The sequence below is a fragment of the Kogia breviceps genome, chromosome 9 (assembly GCF_026419965.1).
Source record: "Kogia breviceps isolate mKogBre1 chromosome 9, mKogBre1 haplotype 1, whole genome shotgun sequence".
Taxonomy (NCBI): Eukaryota; Metazoa; Chordata; class Mammalia; order Artiodactyla; family Physeteridae; genus Kogia; species Kogia breviceps.
The window spans coordinates 41,537,465-41,559,331 of NC_081318.1; the positions used below are offsets into that span (position 1 = coordinate 41,537,465).

Below are 21,867 nucleotides of genomic sequence, written 5' to 3' on the forward strand. Positions count from 1 at the left end.
TTTTTCTGCAAAATTTTAAATTGTATAACGAAATTCACTTTTAATGAAAATACTTATGGTCTTAATTTTATATTTCATGTTCCAGGTTATAAAATGAGGAGTTGATTTTGTGCGGTCATGACATTGCTGTAATTTATCTCATTGTTATTTATGTTGTCAGGAAACATAGACAACTACAAGATCTAAGATTTAAGAAGCAACTTAAATTGGCATTAAATTTTTTTCTTAAAGTGATTTGATGTAGATCCTGTTCTTTCATTTTAAAATACAATGAAAATTGAAAGTTATTATTATTTTTAAAATTTTATTTTTGGCTGCATTTGGGTCTGTTGCACGCGGGCTTTCTGCAGTCCGCGAGCGGGGGCTACTCTTGGTTGCGGTGCTCGGGCTTCTCATTGCTGTGGCTTCTCTTGTTGTGGAGCACAGGCTCTAGGCGCGCGGGATTCAGTAGTTGTGGCACTTGGGCTCAGTAGTTATGGCTCGCAGGCTCTAGAGCGCAAGCTCAGTACTTGTGGTGCACCGGCTTAGTTGCTCCGTGACATGTGGGATCTTCCCAGACCAGGGCTCGAATACATGTACCCTGCCTTGGCAGGCGGATTCTTAACCACTGTGCCACCAGGGAAGTCCCAAAAGCTACTTTAAAGTACCATATCTTCTTTTTGTATTGGAGCAGTCTCTCAACCGTGGCACTATTAATGTTGAATCAGCGGATAACTGTTGCGGTGAGCTGTCCTGTGCATTGCAGAATGTTTAGCAGCATCCCAGGCCTCTTCCACTAGAAGCTAGTAACCCCCCCCCCCCAAACACACACAGTTGTGACAAACAGAAATGTCTCCAAACATTGTCAAATGTCTCAGGGAGTGCAAAATTAACCCCACCCCCACCCGCCCCATTTGAGAACCACTGCCCTGGAGAAAAAATATACTAGTTAGAAAAATATACTAGTGAAGGTTATTAGATAACGATTTAGAAATAACATCAATTAAGATGATTTCCCCAAAGCATATCATGGTAGAGGAAAAATACAATTATGATAATATTAGTTTTAGAAAGTGAGTATTCTGACCAGTTAGCAATACAAATTGGATCTCCTGTTTTTCAGTATGCAGAGTTGGAAGTTTGAGGAGAGATACTTTCTAAAATAGTAGACCCACTCCTCCTGCCTCAACTCTCTTCCCATAATTTAGTGGCAGTAGACATATCAGTCCAATTCTGCATGTTGCATTTCCTGAGATAAGATAATCTGGCAGTGTATTTCTGTAGTTCAATAAAAATTCAAATAGTCATTTGAGACAATTCAAGCCTCATTTAAAACAACTGACTGGTTGTTTTTCAAAATAGTTTCTCCATTTCTTTCATACATTTCTTGACTATTTTAAAGGACAGTTCTAGAACCCCATGCCTAGCATTTTGCTGACATATCAGAAAACCCAGTTTCAACGGCCAGAAACTTTATGAAGAGTTTAGCTGAAAGCATGCCCTCCTTTTCCCTCACTATCCCATCATTCATTGATATCTTAGAAGCCCATGTTCTTCTGGTTAGCATCAAGAGCATGCTTGTTTGTGGTAAGGGTACTGATGGAAATGTGTTTATTTCTTTTCAGCTTTAAAAGAGGTATAAATATAGAGCAAACTGATTGTTTTATTTCAGAACTGAAGCAGTTACTTGCTTCTGAAATCACTTCCAATATAGTATCTTACTATTGACTTATTAGACATGATTTAATATAATCTAAATATAACATCCTGGTGAATTGATTGGAGTAGTAAAATAAAATGAAGATTTGTATGTTATATATGCTGTTTGAAATGGGATCAAATCAGAAGAGATTTCTTTACCTTCTCATAGCTTTTTAAAGAAGACGGTTTATTATACTAAAGCCACTAAAATGTTGATTCTAGAATGTAGAATTTATTACTTAATGTTAAATTTACCTTGGAAATCCAAATTTCATGATTCTGAATACCTTCCCATTTACATTATTCCATGGAGTATTTCTATAGGAGCTGAATACAGTATTGAATATAATAGTACTGATAGTTAACACCTGCTGCTTAGTACAGGCCAGCATTGTTCTCAGCACTTCACATATATTACCTTTTTTGATCCTCCTACCAATACTGTGAGATATATAGTAGTAGTGTCCCATTTTACAGATAGGGAAACTGCAGCACAAAGATGTTAAGTAACTTGCTCAAGGTCACAGCTGCTAATAAACAGCCAAGATTCAAATCAGAGAAGCTTCATTCCAAAGCCCATTTTCTCAACCACTAGGAAAGTCAGAACGCTTGTTTAAATGACTATATGTTGATTGAAGCCACAAAATTCAACATGAGGATCTCATTTAACATCAGTGGTACATTAGCTGATAGTTTACTCCAGGTGCTTTTACGTTTTTATCACAGGCAAGTCTGTAATTTTTGCCTGGAAAGATCATATTTTACTTGACTATAAAATTGTTTTCAATATAGAAGAAGACATCTAGCTCATTAAGTGAGTAACAAAATGCTATCAGAAGCCATATAAGATCATGATATTTTATGAATTCCTACTGCCTGTTTCTTGTATGTGATACAAGAAGTGATTAATCAACTGGAAATGAAGCTCCTTTGTAACAAAAGTGAATGTTTAAAAATACTGGAGACAAAACTCTTAAGAGCAGTGTTTGGCCATGTGGGATGAATACACTTAGGCACATAGCTCCTGTCTGTCCTATAGCAGTAGGCACCTGCCGTTAACATTTATCTTCAACATCACTAATTGTTTCACATTTTTATGCGTCCTAGTATGATTTTTGCCTCAACCTTCAGGCATTCAAGTCCTGTATCCTTTCTCTCCTCTCAAATATTCTGTTCCCTTGACTACCTCTCAGGGCAGTGAGTGAGCAGAAACAAACATAGATGTATGCCATAATGGGACTTATAATTTCAGTGATGAGGAAGGCCATCATATAAACAAATGTAAGACTGCAACCATGACAAGTGAGTCAAAGAACCTTCCAGGGAAGTTTTCCTGAACAAGTGATACTTGAACTGAAGGATGAATAGGGATTAATCTAACAGAGAGGAGAGGGGAGGGCTTTTCAAACACAGGGAACAGAATATGGAGATGTTTTGTGTCTGGAGAGGGAGTGGTGAGTGTGAGGGATTGACAAAATGAAGGGAAGCTAGAGTGGACTGATTAAGGGGGAACATTGTGCATGATGGGGCCAGAGAGGCAGAGTGACCTGACCATGAGTGACCTCATGTGCCATGATTAGGATTTTGTCTTCACCCTAAGTGGAAAGCCTGGGGAAGTTTTTCTCGCATGTTCACTGTTGTTTTAGATGGTATTGAATGCATTTTCTTTTACCACAGACCATCATTTCCCAGCATTATAGAATACCCTGCATGCTTCTAACTGCAAAAACACAACATCACCACCACCACAAGCAGTTTCTCACCAAAAAACAATAGTATCACATTATAAGAGTCCTTGCTGCTGATAGAGTAACACTGAAGTGCCCCCTAACCAGGGCTGTGACATTTTTAAGAATCCTGAAGTATAGTTGAGTTTCTCAGTTCTTGAATGATACTAGCAGTGCCTTTTCATCTCTCTGTTTACTTACAGTTGAGAAACTATATTGGGTAATGTTGAATTGGAGGTATTATAATTAAAAGATTACCTGTTATAATGCAGACAAATTGGGCAATAAATGTTTTCAAAGATACGGATTTTTTTAAATATACCAGTTTAAAAATTGTAGTGTAACTTACATTCAGTAAAGTGCTTGTGTCTTAAATGGGCAGCCTGATGAATCTGTACATATGTAACCACTGCACAGAACAAGATAGCTTTCTAGCCCCCAGTACCCTGGTACCTCCTCCCAGGTTATAACCCCTCCCTCAAAGATAAGCACTATTCTGCCTTCTAATACCATAAATTAATTTTGCCTGTTTTTTTAAAAATTTATTTTAAATTTATTTATTTTTGGCTGCATTGGGTCTTCATTGCTGTGCAAAGGCTTTTCTCTAGTTGTGGTGCTCGGGCTTCTCCTTGCGGTGGCTTCTCTTGTTGAGGAGCAACGGGCTCCAGGCCTGCAGGCTCATAGTTGTAGCACACGGGCATAATTGCTCTGCGGCATGTGAGATCTTCCTGGACCAGGGATTGAACCCATGTCCCCTGCATTGGCAGGCAGATTCTTAACCACTGCACCACAAGGGAAGTCCCATGTTTTGCCTGTTTTTGAACCACATATAAGTGGAATTATACAGTATGTATTCTCTTGATCTGGCTTTGTTTGCTCAGTATTGTCTGTGAGATTCATCTATATTGTTGCTTGCAAACTCAGTTTGTTCTTTTTCATTGCAATATAGTATTCTATTGTATGAATATAACACAATTTACTCATCCTTTCTGCTGTTGACAGATGTTAGATCATTTAAGTAATGATGAACAGCTTGGTAAAACTAAAGTGTTTATCTTGTTTGGGAATTGTTGTATTTTGCCTCTTCTTCTGTTTGTAATCAAGCAACCTATCATTTTGTGGTATACAGGTTTCATAAGTATAAGTGAACCATATGAAATTGCCATTTTATGGGTCAAAATTGGTTGAATGGTATTTTCCAGCAGGCTTTGTTTCTGATGATCTGATCTTCCTTTCAGCCAGAGATCTTGTAACTACTGTGAAACCTCACCTATTCAGTTGTGAAACCTCACCTATTCAGTTGTGAAACACTAAGAGTTTAGTGAGCAGTGTTCCCCTCTTTCTTCCATTCCTTTAGATGAGGATCAGGAGGCACTGATGGGTTTAGTGATGAAGCCACTATTACAGAGAGGTTATTGAAACAGTTGGGAATGGAAGCCAGGAATCCTGGTATTCTTTACTCCTGTTCTAGATACAAATTCAGCTTTCATTGTGTTGGTAATTTCAGTATAGTTATCCACTTGTGAATATAGTATCAATTTTAATGTAATATTATTTTCCTTTTTTCCCTCAATATGGGTAATCATTTTGGGGTGAATGACTTCTTTGATCAACAAATTATTTTCATTTTCTCCAAGGTTATAGTGAAGCAGATTGCTGGTGGCTAAAATGTTACATTAAATAGTGACTTTTAATATGAGAGTATGATTTTTATTTATTTTATTACTTTTATGAGAGAAAATGAGTTACACTTGCCCCCAAAGAAGCCTGCTTATGCCTAAAATTTTGATTTTTCAGGAAAAATGGAGTTAGGAGAATAGGATGTTCTTCATTGAACTCTTCTTCTTGTCCTTTTATTATGTTCTTAAGCCTGTTTTAAAGGCTGTTTTTCTTAAACAGTAGTAGTATTTAAAATGACAAAAACAGTATTTTAGGTTTTCTAATACTTAATACAACTAAAATAAGATTAGCATGACTCTGAGAAATTAATTTATATCTATCTTGTAAAAGTTGTTTGAAGGTCCACCTGCCCCACATTTATGAACTTCATGGGATATCAGCATTTGGCAGGATTGACATTTACTAAATAGATACACCATTAGTACTCCCAGACTACTTATAAGCAGATGGAGCTTAAAAAGGACTGATGCTAAACTTCTCCAGTAGATAATTAGCAAGTCAACTGAAATGCTGCAACTCCTGGGAGGGGGAAGGGGTTCTGTCATACACACACTGTAATTTCTCTCCCACTCCCCCCATTCCTCCTTGAGTGTTTTGGCAGCTGGTTTAGGACTTTTGTTTAAGTATCCTGAAGTGTATAGGTTGTTTGAGATGGGACAGAATTATGAATTTAGATGCTTTATGACAAAACAACAGAAAATTCTATGAACGCAGCTCTTTGATCAACAGAGTTACTGAGTCTTAGGAACCAAAGAAAGCACTTTTTACATTAAATATTCTTTTTTTTTTTTAATCAATATACCTGTAATAAACCACCCAAATTAGGAATTCTTCAGAGTAGTTTTGTTAACTGATTTTAATTTGAGGTAACTTCCCCCTTTTTATTATGAAGACCAAATGAGAAAAACCTGATTACCTCCTTTTACCTTCCTGGCTGTGCCTAGTCCTTACCCAACTTTTCTAGGTTTGTGATACCCTTATTCTTATCTCAGTTCTCTTGCTCTTTTCCTTTCAGTGTCCATTTCAGTCTGACTTTCATTATCACCTCTTGTCTCCTAAACTTGTGGTGTCTTGTTAGGGAAACCGACATTGTTCCTGGGCATTTGGTCTGCAAGCTTGTGTTCCTTAGCCTATGTTTGCCCATCCTACCCAATTTTGACTATCAGTTGGCAACACTTAAGTATGAAACCCCTGAGGACCTGGGACTTACCAGCCATTGATGAAAGTTTTGTTTGTTCTGTTTATTCACATTATTGAATGGCTTCTTTGTACAATCAACCTTCAACATGACCCTGTGCAGTCTAGTTCCTGTCTCTCAGCTTGTCCATGTAGTAGACATTTTATTTAGTCCCTGCAAGTTTGTACTTTCATGTTACCTTTAGACAGCAGAATTCAAATTTCATATGTTGGCCTAGAAAATGTTAACTAGAAGGACTTCTAAGTACCCTACATATTTGGGTGTTTATTATCTACTTTTGACCTCATACTGTTTCTTTACCCTAAACCCTAAGACTTCTGGGCTTTAAAAACTTTTAGTGCAGGGTTTCCCTACTGTGGCATTATTTTTGGATGAATATTTTTGTTGTAGGAGGCTGTCCTATGTATTGAAGGATGTTTAACCTCATCCCTGGTCTCTACCCACAAGATGCTAGTAGCATCCCTCCCTCATTGTGACAACCAAATGTCCCCTGGAGGGCACAGTTGCTCTCATTTGAGAACCACTGGTTCAAGGTCTTCCAGGTTATATTTCCACTTCTACAGTCATCTCCTCATAGGAATATAGAATGGTTCCAGAACTACAAATACCTGTATATCTAAAGTGGTCAGAGAATGGCATGTTTAGGATCATGCCATTCACTTATTTATCCAGTGTACATTTATTGAATGTCTACCAGATACCATGCTAGATGTTGGAAAGAGAAAGATGAATAACACATGGTCCTGGTACCTATTTTAGTATTGAATACATCAGTTATTCAGATTACTGTGTCTTACTAGGGTGCTGTGTTTGTACAGAGGAAGAAAAGATGTAGTGCTGTGCGTGTAGCAGACTTAATACTGAATGTCTGTTGATAATTGAATGAATGACCTTATACAATAGAATGAGCATGGACTCTGTTATCAGACACATCTGCATTTGAATCACAGTTTGCTGTTCACTACTTTCTTGTTGTATAACCTTGAGCACATTACTTAACATTTCTGAAGCTTAAGTGATATAACATGCACAGTTTTTGGTGAAATCCCAAACTCACATAAATGTGTCAACAAATAGTGGCTATTATTATTAGTTATTACTACTTATTATAGAAAGGATCCCTTAATGTCTAATCTTGAGTGAATGAGCTACAGATCTATGTGGATAAAGTTTTTTTTAAAAAATGGAATTAAATAGTCTCTTTCTTGGCAAGGAAGGCAGCTGTCCAAGTCAGCTAGCGTTGAAATTGCCTCCATAGTAGGAGCCAGAGGTTGAGGGCTAGAGGCATAAGGATCCATGAGACTTAGAAAAGAGAGGTGGTTGAGAGAATCATGTATCACATTTGCAGAAAGGATTTAGAAAAGGTTTATAAGCAGACATGGTCAGATAGGAGTTCAAATAACAGGATTTAAAACAAAAACACTTTGTCAGTTTAGAATTGAATCTGAAAGCTCTTACGGGTTTACCTGAAATCCTCTCAAATGTTTCTCTTCCTTCCCTGAACCCTAGGTTATTTTCTGTATCTTTTGTTTTTCACATTTAAGCTTATACTACCTCGTATTAGTATCATATCTTCATAGGACTGCCTTACCTTCAGAGCCAGATTAGAAGCTGGTTGAAGGCAAGAACAATGTATTTATACAGATGTTTTTCAGATCCATGTACCTATTAGCAGTATTCCTGTATTTGTGGAATGAAAGAATGCAAATCAACACAGTTTTAAAACAGTACACAAGCAATAATATTTCAAGTTATTCTTACCTCTTTAAAGCACTTTTGAGATCTAAAGGCAAAACTGGCCTCTCCTTAATTTGGCGTTTGATATACTGATGTCTTACATAGTAATTATATTTTTAAGTCTTGGCAAGAAAAAACTTGATTTTCTTTCATCTTAACCTGTAGCCTAAAATTAAGAAAAGCAACTAATAAATATTGAGTGACATTACTAAAACATGCTTGAATGTGCACATATCACTTATTTAATTAAAAAAATTTTTTTTGAGATACGTAAGACAGTGTTGTCCTTTTACTGATGGCTACCTTTATATATAGTGTCAGATTGCAAGATTTTATTGGCTTTGAAAATGCCTTGCATTTTACTTTGATATTGGTAATACTATTAAACTATATCCTTTCTATGAAATCCACATTCTTGGTAGAGTTGAGTGTTCAGATTATTTATGTATATTATCTCACATCTAGATTAGACTTTGGTCATCTAAATGGTTTGAAGCTGAGGATTTTTATAGATAATTTAGCATATGTACATTCTTACAGAAGTGACCGTGTCTAGCTTGACCAAAGTTTAGTAATATAGTCTTTTTGTTTGTTGCAAAATTATAAAGTTTACAGAACCTTCAGAATACTTTTCATATAATAAGCAATTTGCTTCATCTGGTATCTTTTGTTATTTCTTTTGTTTTGATTTTGTTTATTAACACAGAAAAGCTTCACTGGCCTGAGCAAGAACTTGCTAAGAAGTCTATTCTAATTGTAGAAGAGTCCTTGATCATTGACAGCAAAGGAAGCATTTCACATTTATCTCCTGGAATACTAAAGGACATTTTCACAACTGGAACCAGTAGTTACAATGTCCTACTACAGAGCAAAGAGGAGAAAAAGCATCATTCACAAAAACAGTCTTCTTCCACCTACTCCAAAAGATGTAGAAAACCCAGCAAATCTAGCTCTTCACGTAGTAAAGATCTTCGCAAGATGAAAGCCCCATTGCCTGTGATGAGCAGTGATACTTGGTACTGCCTAGAAAGGCAGCCTGCTGTTTTTGTCACTAGTTCAGTGTCAAGTCCTGTAAAGTTTACACATGATATCTCTGTTACAGGAAACAGCACAGTACTGACACCTAAACCCAAAAATGAAAGAAAGGTCAAGCGACGCCATTTCTCCACTCTTCCAAAGCCAAAGCCACAGCCTCAGCTGTCTGGAAGTTTTGAAAAAGGAGATGACTTTTCTGGAAAGAAATTTTGTATACTGAGTGCTATAAAGCCCACCAACTTGGAGAAAGAAAAAGTGAGATTCTTTAAGTCTGACTATACCTACAATCCTCAGTTTGAATATGCTAATCCTTCTCTGCCAAGTGTGTTAGCCAAGCACAGCAACGCAACTGACCGGTTTCTTAAGCAGGTAAAATGCTACTTCAGTAGTGGTATTTCATTTTATGTAATGAAAACAATTATTTGCCATCGTATAGAAAGCCAAAAAAAGTTGTTTTAAAATATTCCAGTTATTTATAGTTAACTCCCATCCAGGACATGTAAATATGTGACAAGAAATCTCCAGGTGAGTGTCACAGTTCATATGTAAACTACTTTGCACTAATCAAAATCTATAAAGAATCTATTATATAGACGTTGTGTCAGGAAGCAACTATATTAGGAAAAAGCTTCAGATTCTGGTTCCAAGCTTTCATTTGGGAGTTACAAACTTACGGCCCATTCCTCAGCCCGCAGACAAGTGTTTGTTTTCTTTTTGATTTTGAATGCGTTAGATGAAGCATGCAGTATCTCCGGTTCTCCCTGTTATATTACATTCTCAGCTTGCTTAGGCCCTAAGAGCATTTTGGGGACTAGGCTTGATACTTACCAAAGAACTTTTTAATGCTTTACTGAAATTGTTAATAATCATCAAATATTTAAGTACTCATTTAAAGGAGAAAATAATGGAATTTTAAAAATTATCTTCAAGGTTAGCAAATCACGATGTGGATGATATAAGCAACACTTTCCAAATTGCTCAGTTTAGATACTTAGCACCCAGTTTTGTGTGTTAAGGTCTTAATAAACTTCAAAATCCACTTTATCTGAGGAGAAGTTGGCTGATGTTTACCTTCAGGGCACAGAGTTGAGATCATAAAAGCAGACTACATTTGGTTAAATTAATTTTGTACAGGTTTTTGTAATGCATTAGGTTCAACTTGGCTTTGTCAGTGATTGAAAATCTGTCTGTAGGCTAGGTGAAGCTGCGTGATTCCATTTGCCTGTGGCAAATGCCCTATTTTAGCATTTTGCTGCAGTGCAAGTTCTTTGGACTTGCAGCCAGCAAATTTTTTATTGTTTGTTATAAATTACATGGAATCTGACCAGTCTTTTAAAGCCATTATGTAAAGCTTATTCTAAGATTAAAACAATTTTAATCTTGCTATTTATTTTCCTTTGTTAGAAGAAACCTTTTCTACTGCTGCTTTTTTTTTTGAAGGTACAGCCCCCCCTTTTTAAAATTGGAGTATAGTTTATTTACAATGTTGTGTTAGTTTCAGGTGTACAGCAAAGCGAGTCAGTTATACATATACATATATACACTCTTTTTTAGATTCTTTTCCCATATAGGTCATTACAGAGTATTGAGTAGAGTTCCCTGTGCTATACAGTAGGTCCTTATTAGTTACCTATTTTATATATAGTAGTGTGTATTACATTCCCTTTTTATTGAAATATGAAATTGTGCTAAACACTAATAAAAAGGTCAGCTATTATTATTTTGGCAGTGATTTTATGATTTTTTTTCTTTTTTTGGTGTGGGAATTGCAATTGATTGAATAGGGCTTTCACTCACTTAAAATTTATGGTAATTATAAAAGTGCTATTTGTTTTTTTCCCCCCTTAATGCTGAAAGAGACAGCTGAGATTTCTTTACCAGATTTCTTTAATTTGGAGTCCTACTGCAAGCCCTACCAGCTGGGAAAGGGATTTCCCACCATTAGGTCAAAATGAATGCTCTTTCATTTTCTTGGATGGGAGTTAGGAAGCATCAGCAGCTCCAAAGATTGAGAATTGACAGTGCTTGGTTTCTGGCTCTACAATCTTTATTTTAACCCAATTCCAGCTTCTGATGCTTGGGTTGTTTGAGGCTTCTAAACAGCACTAGCGATCCTAGCTGGCTGGTACTTCAAATGCCACCATTTGGGAGAATGATTGCAGCAAATGCCAAATGTACTTTTCAGACCACTTTAATCAAATAAGGGAGATTTATCAGAACAAAACCCCCATAAAATATGCTTAAGTTCCTACTTATCATCTGAATGAATTCTGACATGATACATCCTTCCCCTCCCCAGCTGTGAAGCTAAAGCAGCAGCTTCAGGGCTGGTTTCAGGATTCAGAAATGCGCTGCGCAGAGAGGCCAGGATGGCTGAGTAGCCCATTCATCGCTGGCCTCCACCCTTGAGGCCTTGCCAATCCCTAGCTGACAGTCTCTCAAGTTTCATGATCTGGATCTTTCCAAGGCAGGCAATCTATATTGTTGTTGGAGAGTGACCGCGGTCCTCTTTAGTGTACAGATAGGCAGAACAATGCTAAATCCATGCAGAGATAAGTCTACCATAGTGGAACTAAGTAGTGCTCAGGTTCTGGTCATTCCTAATTGATTGCCCTGTCAATGTCAAGGAGTTCTAGAACTCAGTTTTTTTCTGGTCCAGGCAGTAGGTTCCTCAGGAGACACTTAGGCCTTTTAGGTGGTTCAGAGCATCTAGCATGGGCTGCAGGACTTGAATATAACTCCAGGTAGAGCCTGCTGAACCCTGCTTAGCCTCTTGCTGGCAGCCATGGTAGGCCTCAGCTCCCCAACCGTTGGGACAGAGACTGAAAATGTCTGTTTTCTGAGGTTGTGGACCTTTGCAGGAAAGAGTGCAGTGCTTCCCAGGTGCTAAAGACGGGATCTGGGATGAGAGAATGCTGAAAGCTGTCCAGCGTCAGGTGCCTGCTCACTAGTGGGTCAGAAGTAAATCCTTAGTGTTACATTTGAGCAGTCAACTGGCAGCCAGTATACTTTCTGCCTTACTTCTCTGGCTGACCATCCTGGGAAACCTAGATGTAAAATCCATATGGCCTTAGACCCAGCACATTGTTGAACAAGATTGGAAGTGAGAGATGAGAAGGGTCTTCAGGGCAGTGTTGGGAGTCCTTGGCAGTATTTCCAACAGTCAAATGGAAATTACATATTTATGTGATAAAGCCAATGGGTAGTTTAAGTTACTGATTTTCCACCTCTGGCTGGAATCGTGTCTCATTGTAGATTATGGCTAGGATCCTGCTAATTGGAAGCCCTGATTGGTAGAGTGATATTTAATAACATATGGGAAATAAGTCAACTTTTGTTTGGCTCGATAAAGTAAAGTTTGAATTATGTTCTTATTTGTTAACAAAACTGGAGCAGTGGGGATCATTAGTGATTGGTAAATGGGGAGAGAAGAAGACTTTGCGGTGTTGGGTAGAGACCCTGGGCTGAGGCTACCCCTCTGTCTGTAAGGGAAGAAAAGGTAAAGGGGTGCAGAAGGAGTTAACAGAACACGCCTGAGACTGTTATCCTTAGAAAGGCCTGCTTGCAAGATTAACCTGAGCCTGGCGTCTGGGAACTTGACTGGTAAACACTTTCCTACACTGAAATAAAACTTTCCCTAAATGATAAGAGTAGCTTGCTGTGCCTAAATTGTGCCAACAGTATGTTTTATGTTAAATACTTCTTTTTCTTTAGGGGGTCTGGAATTTTAGAATGTGCTAGGCATAGGGGTGCTTATGCGACCAGCCGTTAATAAAAACCTTGGGTACTGAGTGTGTAATAAGTTTCCTTGGTAGACAAATCTTTACATGTTCTTACAACTCAGTTGCTGGAGAAGTTTATTGCATTCTGTGACTTCATTGTGAGAAGACTCATTTGAAGCTGCTGCTTGTTTCCTCCAGACTTTCCTGGATATAAGAAATGGGGAGTGGTGGGCTTAAGTTGATCTTTTTTTTTTTTTTTTTTGCGGTACGCGGGCCTCTCACTGTCGTGTCCTCTCCGCGTTGCGGAGCACAGGCTCCGGATGCGCAGGCTCAGCGGCCGTGGCTCACGGGCCCAGCCGCTCCGCGGCATGTGGGATCTTCCCGGACCAGGGCACGAACCCGCGTCCCCTGCATCGGCAGGCGGACTCTCAACCACTGCTCCGCCAGGGAAGCCCTGATTTTTTTTTTTTAAAGGCATTTACCTTCAGATTTTAGAAAAAGAAGAAAAATCTCTGATCAGTTACAAGGTCTGGCTTCTTACAGCTTTGTAAAGGGCTATTGTGTTGCACCATTCCAAGGGGTGCCATTCACAAATTGAGCCTGGGCCTTACATTCATACAATAGAGTTGATGTTTACCATAAGCATGGGGTTCTTCTTTGGCATTATAATACAGTACTCCTCTAATACTTTTTAGTTGTATGATATTTGTCTTAGAAGTTCAAGTAAATTAAATGTATGCTAAGTTAGAAATGTTGCATGGAGGGTAGCTGAGAAAGAATGCCAAAAAAAGCATACTTGTTTTATTATGAAATTGTTCACACTGCCATTTTTTCAGGACCCTTGCACCTTTGTTATTCCATTAAAATTGCTTTGAAATTTAAGGACAAAGTCATATGAACTATCTATATATGAAAAATTATAACTAACATTGATAGAGTGCTTAATATTTGCTCGATACTCTGTATGCTGCGTACTTTTCACCTGTTATGAGGTACAATACTAGTAGTATCTAGGGAAGTGCAGTCAGTTTCTTGACTTGGATCTTAAGTTGCAGAACCAGGAGTCTTTCTCAAGCACTCCATTGTCTTCCACACAAAGGTATGTTGGCAAACTAGCTCTCCGTTTCTTCTGTGGTATAAATATAAATACTTCCACCAGGACCAGTTTCAAGCAATGTAACATCACTGTCATGCAAATTAATAAAAATTCAGTCAGCTCTGACAAGACAGCATGGCCAGACTCCAGCATACCACTGTTTCACAAAATGGTTTCAACCAAGCTTTTCTAACCTCAGTGCACCCCCTGCACTCAAAGGGTACCAGGTCAAAAGAGCCTCACTTAGCTGGCAAGGATGACTTTGGTAGAAGCTGATTATAGGGACTTGGAAGATTTTTTTTTGGCTCTTTGTGGTACACCTATGAAATAGCGATTATTTATTACTGTCTTTTGGAAGCTTTAAGACAAGTGTATTTACCTTCTTCCTGTTCAAGCACCCATCCTCATCTTTCAGCTACAGCTTCAATCTCAGCTCATAGTACAGTTATTTAGTGCCTTAGGAAGAGTAGCAAAGTTAAAACTGGATGCCTAGTCTGTAAACTGAGTAAATATTTGAAAGAAGCAAATACAAGGGTGCCCCCAAAAGGCTGTCCACGTTGTAGGTGGCTAATTTCTCTCTTCATGCCCCTTTGACTCTGCCAGGGAACAAAGCAGAAACATCCCTTCCATTACAGCTCCCACAATATATACCTTTTCTCTGTTGACCACTGTCCTCATCATTGCATTTCATGTATTTCCTTTCTGTTTCATGTGCAGTATACACAACCAAGTATTGACAAGAGGGTTAAGATAAAATTAGATATTTTCAACTGAAACAAAATAATTAAGAGCTTTCAAAAATTTCTTCAGTGAAGTAGTGTATCCATTGTTTTCCTATTCCTAAGACTTTATATTTTTCAAAATAGTTATTTGCAAATACAGTCAGTTTTTGATTACCCATATTCATGGAAGGAAATATTTCTATGGATTAGCTAAAATGGAACGATTATTCCCTGTTCCCTCCCTATCAAATAGTTCTCATCAGGGCAGTCATCTTAGCTTTCCTGGTGTGGCAATGCTATACCAGCCATAGTAAGTAGGAAACACAGTAATAGCAAAAGCCACAAACAGTGGCATGAAATGGAGATTGTAGAAGGAAGTGATGTTTAAAGTCCACCATCTAAGTGAAAATAATCCACTGAAGTGATTTATAAAGAAGAAAGCTTTTTGAAATCTTTTATTTGGTTCCAGGCATCTTATATTGTAACCTCTGGAGGAAAAGACGCAGTTAGGAAAGATGGGGGATTAAGTATTGAGGAATGGTAGTGTGAAGAAGAACAGATGTTAGACTTGTAGTTACTAGAAGAAATGTGCAGATATATTTGCAAAAGAATCGATGTCAAAAACATACAGTAAAATATTTTGGGTTTCCCTGGTGGCGCAGTAGTTGAGAGTCTGCCTGCTGATGCAGGGGACACGGGTTCGTGCCCCAGTCCGGGAGGATCCCACATGCCACGGAGCGGCTGGGCCCGTGAGCCATGGCCCCTGAGCCTGCGCGTTCAGAGCCTGTGCTCCGCAACGGGAGGGGCCACAGCAGGGAGAAGCCTGCGTACCGCAAAAAAAAAAAAAAAAAAATCCTTTTCATTTTTCCATCTTAGCATATCAAAGCACTCCTTAAAGATGTTCTTGTTAATCTTTACAATATCTTGAAATATAACCCTCTTAGCCAATAGAGAAATGGGTCTTATAGCTGTTTGTAAGAATTAACTGTCTTAAATAAGAGGTTTGTTAGACTTGTAAATGTAATTAAGAAATTCAGGAATTGCCTTCTTTTAAAAAATATTCTTTGACTTATGATTGATTTTTAGGACTCTTGCTTTACAGGAGAGAGATGGACTCGATCTCTGAGGTTTCCCTTGCACACTATGTCACAGAATGTCTGTTTCTATTTTTATTTTTGCCCCCATGCTATGTACTCATGTAAACTTTTCCCTATATATATATATATAGAGAGAGAGAGAGAGGGAAATAGACTAAATGATCCTTGAGAGCCCTTTTTAGGACCACACACATCTCTCCTAAGTTCTAGGCCCCAAAATACTATGGCTAATCAAGATTCCATTTCAAGTCATATTATGTATCCGGTTGTCATGTATTTTGTAAAAACATTTAGCTATCCTTCCATGTTACATGTTAATCACAGAAAAGCTCAGAGTTTCTGCCAGCTGTGTTAACTGAAAATCCTTTTACTTCAGACATCAGTGCTTTATTAACCCAATAATTGGCAAACATTTTGGTTTGTTAAAATTAACTTTCCAAATTAAGTGAAACTTGTTTCTCTAACTATAAAACCTAGTGGAAAAAACCATTTCAATGCAGTTCTTCCTACAATGTTTATTGACCTTGACAATTCAGGAGTATACTTTTCAAACTAAGGTTACTAAGACAGTAACCTAACAGCAGAAATGTAAAGAATAACCAAGGAAATCAGGGTGTGGGCAAAAAAATGTTTTATCTTAAATTCACGTGAATGTCACATTAACTTCACAATGTATCTTTAATATAGAAAAATGTAAATTGCTTATGGACTCTCTGGCAACCTGTCTATTCTTCCCCAATGTGAGAAACTGAAACTTAGTACTAAGGTATTACACATTAACATTATTGGTTTGTAAAATTAACTCTTGTCACCAAAAGTCCAGTAGCATCTTGAGGGCAAAGTACAGACAAGGCACCTTCTGGGAAGGAGAGTAGTCATCAGGAGTGCTGTATGACTCAGAGCAAGCAAGGGTTCCAACGGCTTGGAGACATAAAAAGTCATAATTTTACCAAATTCAAGCATATTGTCTTAATAAAACTTTGAGTGTTGTAAACTTGATTTCTTATAAAAAGTTATGTCCACAAGTGAAACAGTATAGTTGGAAAGCAAGATGCAAGAAAAAGTTCGTTTCTTAAAGGTATTTGATGTCTCTCAAAAAGGCCATTTCCATCATAACCATATTATTTAAGAATTAGGGTATTACTTGATATTAAGATATCCTACATCTACTTAACTAAAAAAACTGTTCTGCTTATGTAATTAGAGTATCCTAAATTTCTTTATTACTGAATGGAAGTTAATGGTCCATGCTATCAAAGGTACTTGATAGAGTTATTGTAAAATCTCAGAGGTAGAGAAAAGAACTCTGACGTCAACTTTTTTCCTGCATTGCAACAACGTAACGCATAACATTCTGTGGCATAGCATTGCATTTTCATTTATAGAGTTCAGATATTCAAAGTAAGTACCAAGATGGGCCAACTTTATTATGTTAGGAAATTCTGATTTTCTTCCTAGTTAGCAAACTTTATATAGCTAGGGCATCTCAAGGGTCACATACCTATAGGATTTGAGTAGGGATCATAAATGATTGCAGGGAGCTGGCTGGGCACAGTAGGAAACTAAAAACCAGCAGTTATCTAACTTGGGCTACAGTTTGGGTCTAGTGTTATCATACCCTCAGAATTTTTAAGAGAAGGTAAGTAACCTGAATTTTATACCAAGTCTTCTAATTTGTAAATGTTGACAGCTAATTCAAACAAAGGTTGTTCAGACCAATGAAAACCTGTTTGTGGGCCACATTCATCCCTTGGGTTGCCAGTTTGCCACCTCTGATTGACCAGATGTATTAAACATAAGCTCTGTTTTATTGAGGGCAATGATAGCATAACATAAAGACTTTTAAATGTGGTCCTCAGGAAATAATGTCTTGGTTTTAGAGTTTATATATTAAAATGCATGCATAATAAATACATAAAATCACGTATTCTAAAGCAAGACAAGTGTTCATTTTCCTTTTTTGATAGAAATAACACAATTGGAAATCAAGTGCCTTCACTGATAGCAGTATGTCTTGATATAAAATTTCTTTAAGGCTAAGTTTTATTTTATTTATTCATTCATTCATTCTTGGCTGCGTTGGGTCTTCCTTGCTCTCCACGAGCTTTCTGTAGTTGCGGCAAGCGGGGGCTTCTCACTGTGGGGCCTTGTTGCAGAGCACAGGCTCTAGGCATGCAGGCTTCAGTAGTTGTGGCATGCGGGCTCAGTAGTTATGGCTCACAAGCTCTAGAGCACAGGCTCAATAGTTGTGGCCACGGGCTTAGTTGCTCTGCGGCATGTGGGATCTTCCCGGATCAGGGCTCGAACCCGTGTCCCCTGCATTGGCAGGCAGATTCTTAACCACTGTGCCACCAGGGATGTCCAAAGCTAAGTTTTTGGGGGTTTTTTTGTTTGTTTGTTTGTTTGTTTTGCAGTACGCGGGCCTCTCACCGCTGCGGCCTCTCCCACTGCAGAGCACAGGCTCTGGATGCGCAGGCCCAGCAGCCATGGCCCACAGGGGCAGCCGCTCCGTGGCATGTGGGATCTTCCCGGACCAGGGCACGAACCCGTGTCCCCTGCATTGGCAGGCGGACTCCCAACCACTGTGCCACCAGGGAAGCCCAAGGCTAAGTTTTAATTGTACTAGTATTGAAGGTATTTTGTCTTGGTAGACCTCAAGTTGTCCAAACAGTGAAGGGGAGGGAAAAGCAAGCCTTCTTTTAACTGTACCTCTCCCTAGGTGACTTGATTTTTTTGCTTAGCAGATCACAAACTTTTCCCAGATACATTAAAGCTATAACATTATTTTGAGTTTAGTACATCCATAGTAGTTGTGTGTCTTAGACTGGAGAAGTGAGATCATTTCTTAACCTAATAGCAAGGAAGATTTTCTTACAGTCAGAGATGGAAACACCCCAATCAGATTGTATGTCCTTGGAAGAAGGTATGACCTTGATGACTCTTTGAAACAACACTTCATTGATTTGCCTTTGAAAACTTGCCTAACGTGCACTCTCAGGTTCTTATCTTAACAGGGTTTTTCCTCCAAAACAGTTTGAATGTCTGCTTCTTCCTTGTAGGTAGTGAAAGAAGAGTTTGTAGTATTAAGCTATTTATGAATATCTTCTCCTGGTAGCAGTTACCCTATCACTTTCCCACTTATCATTGTGTACATCCCAACTACCCCCAACCCTGATGACACAAATGTTCAGAAGGGGGAAAGGGGAATGGGGGGACAGCTGCAAGTGACATTTTTCTTTGTCCCACTTTGTTCTTTCATTTGTTCCGTCATTGAAGGCAGACTCAATTTCTCGAATCTATTTCCTAGGTTCTGCATATGTAGAATGTAATTTATTGAAACATTTTTCTCTTTATTATAATCTGGTCATAGTTTGCCATCTGTCTTATAGAAAACTGAATTATTGGCAAAAGTGTTTTTGCTTCAGTTTCTCCTACTCTCCACATTGCTGTCAGTGTCTAAGGTACAAATCTGATTGTGTCACTTTCCTTCTCGGGAAACTTTAGGGCTCCTCATAATTCAGGATAAAGTCTAAAATCTTTATCGTGGCCTACAGGCCTTTCATCTTTCACGATCTGGGTCATGCTTAGGTTTCCAAAGTCAACTCTATACTCCCACAGCATCTTGTGCAAATTATCTATCATGACATTTATCACACTGTTATCATCCTTAAGTTTCTTTTTTTGCCTTTACCATTAGACTAACCTCTTTTATAAAAGTGTATTTTATGTCTTTCAACTGTTCCCAGAATCTAGCAGAGTTCTTAGCACTAAATGAATGAGTCTCCTTGTTCCTAGGCTGGAGGTGTAGGAACTGTGTATTTCACTTTCTTTGTTTTGTGTATGCTTTTGACAATATTATCCCCTTTTACCTGGAATTCTGTCTGTTTCCTCTGTGCCCCCACTTCAGTTTACCTTTCTCTATGTTTTCACAATGCTTTATTCATATATCCAACAGAGTATTATTAAATTATGTTAATTTCAGTGTAATCTCTGTCTAATGGTCAGACAGGGACTTAGATTCTAAAATATATAAATAAAAGCAGTGATTGGCACTAAGAAGGTAACCACAGAGATGAGTGAATGACTGATCCTTATTAATGGTATGCTAGAAATTTAGTGAAGTAGTCTGCAAACAGTGGATCCAAATTTGTGGCTCAAGGGTCAAGTTCAGCTTGCACATCTGTTTTTTTTTGGGGGGGGGGGATCAGCTCAGTGTCTTTTAAAACATTGGTATATAAGGATGCTCTTCTGTTTCCTCTCCCGAATATCATATACTCAGTAGCTTTACAGAGGTTACCGCTTGCAGCTGAAGGTATTTGAGTGTGTAATGACTGCTCTAGTGTCCCATCATTTTGTGGCTACAGTACCTTAAATGGAGGCCTAAAGACCTGATTGAGTAATCCAAATCTTTATATACCTAGTCTGCTACCAAGAAGAAATAGCCACCATTGAAAAATTCATTCAATATTTTGAATTTTTTATTTCATTCTGAGAATCTCAAAGTACCAGAACGTGTGTGTGCCTCATCCTTATCTGAAGTAAGCATTTTCAAACTGTTCTGAGGAATACTGCATGAGAAAAAGATGGCCATATAAGGTGGAAAACACAAACTGTTATATTCACCACATGTAGTATCATAATAAAGGCTTAGAAGAGTCTTGTTTAACTTTTAGTTAAACACATTTGGCCATGGGACCCTTTTAAAAATAACATCTCTTCAACCACTTTTCCAAAAAGAACAAGCCAGTTTGGAAAACACTGTTTTAAAGCAAAGGACTATGTGATCTCCTAGGGGTTATTCAGTATTTGGGGGGTGAAGAGGGTCAGAGTTCTAGATATTAGAATTTACTAAAAATGAGAGGGATGAAGAGAGGGTTGAGATTGAGTAGAGGTCAAATCAATTACCTTAAATACTACATACAGTCATTTGGGAAACAGACTATAAAACACATTCATAGTTTCTCTTTTTCTCTCTCTCCCCCCCCCTTTTACTCTCTGTCTCTATCTCTGATTTCAACCTCACACCAACCCTGTGAGGTAAGTAGCACAAAGATTTTCATCTCCACTTTGCCACTGAAGAAACTAAACCTGAGAAAGGTAAAATGACATACCTAAGATCACACAGTCAGTAAAAGGTAGGGCACCAACGTAAAACCAGATCTTTTGACTTCTAGTCTTTCCACAGTATCACCCAGACTCATATCGTATTAGTGTCCCTATTGTATATAGTTTTTCATTGAGTGAAAACTGCATTTGAAAAGGGAAATAGGTTTTTAGCACATGACTGTGAAGTGGCTTGTGATTGATGGTCAGATTTCCAAATTGCTAAACAGCAAACAGAATCAGCAAGTAAACCAAAAGTAGATTACTAAACAGTGTTGAGATTTTTCACAAAGTTTGTTATATCATCCAAGACGATGCTGTAAGTTTTATATCAAGATTTTTCTTTTTCTGAATTAGTGATTTAAATATTACACTGTGCTGTTTGATTACTATTGCATTTTAAAATGATGGCTTTATGAGGATATAATTCACATGCCATGTAGTTCACCCATCTAAAGTGTACAGTTAAGTGATTGTCAATATATTTAGGATTATGCAATCATTACCACTATCAAATTTGAGGAATTTCATCATCCCCAAAAGGAAACCCTATATTCATTACAAGTGACTCACCCCCAGCCCCACCCCCGTTCCAGCCCTAGACAACCATCAATCTACTGATACTTTCTCTCTCTATGGATTTTTCTGTTCTGGACATTTCTTATAAATGGAGTCATATGATATGTGGTGCATTGTGGCTAGCTTCTTTTACTTAGCATGTTTTCAAGGTTAATCCATATAGTAGCATGTATCAGTGCTTTTTATTGTTGAATAATATTCCATGTATGTATATTTTAGATTTTATTTATCCATTCACCAGTTGATAGACATTTGGGTTGTTTCCACTTTTTGGCTATTATGAACAATGCTGCTATGAACATTTGTGTACAGATTTTTGTGTGGACATGTTTTTAGGTATCTTGGGTATATACCTAGTAGTAGATCATGTGGTAGTTGGTCATATGGTAGGAGATCATAGATCATATAGTAGTGGGTCATATGGGAATTCTGTGTCTAAACTTTTGAGGAAGACTTTTTTGCAAAGTGACTGCATCATTTTACATTTCCAC

At 38.0% G+C, this 21,867-nt stretch overlaps 1 protein-coding gene across 7 annotated transcripts in view; it reads left to right on the forward strand.

Moving 5' to 3' along the window:
- Positions 1 to 21,867, forward strand: part of MATCAP2 (microtubule associated tyrosine carboxypeptidase 2) — an 86,994-nt gene that overhangs the window by 21,542 nt on the left and 43,585 nt on the right. For 3 of the 7 annotated variants that reach the window (XM_059073669.2, XM_059073665.2, XM_059073666.2), the window contains exon 2: positions 8,729 to 9,426. In XM_059073669.2, coding sequence (XP_058929652.1) covers positions 8,729 to 9,426 — 698 coding nt within the window. The remainder of the gene's footprint in view (positions 1 to 8,728; positions 9,427 to 21,867) is intronic. The other 4 variants (XM_059073670.2, XM_059073671.2, XM_059073667.2 and 1 more) reach the window with 3 other exon arrangements.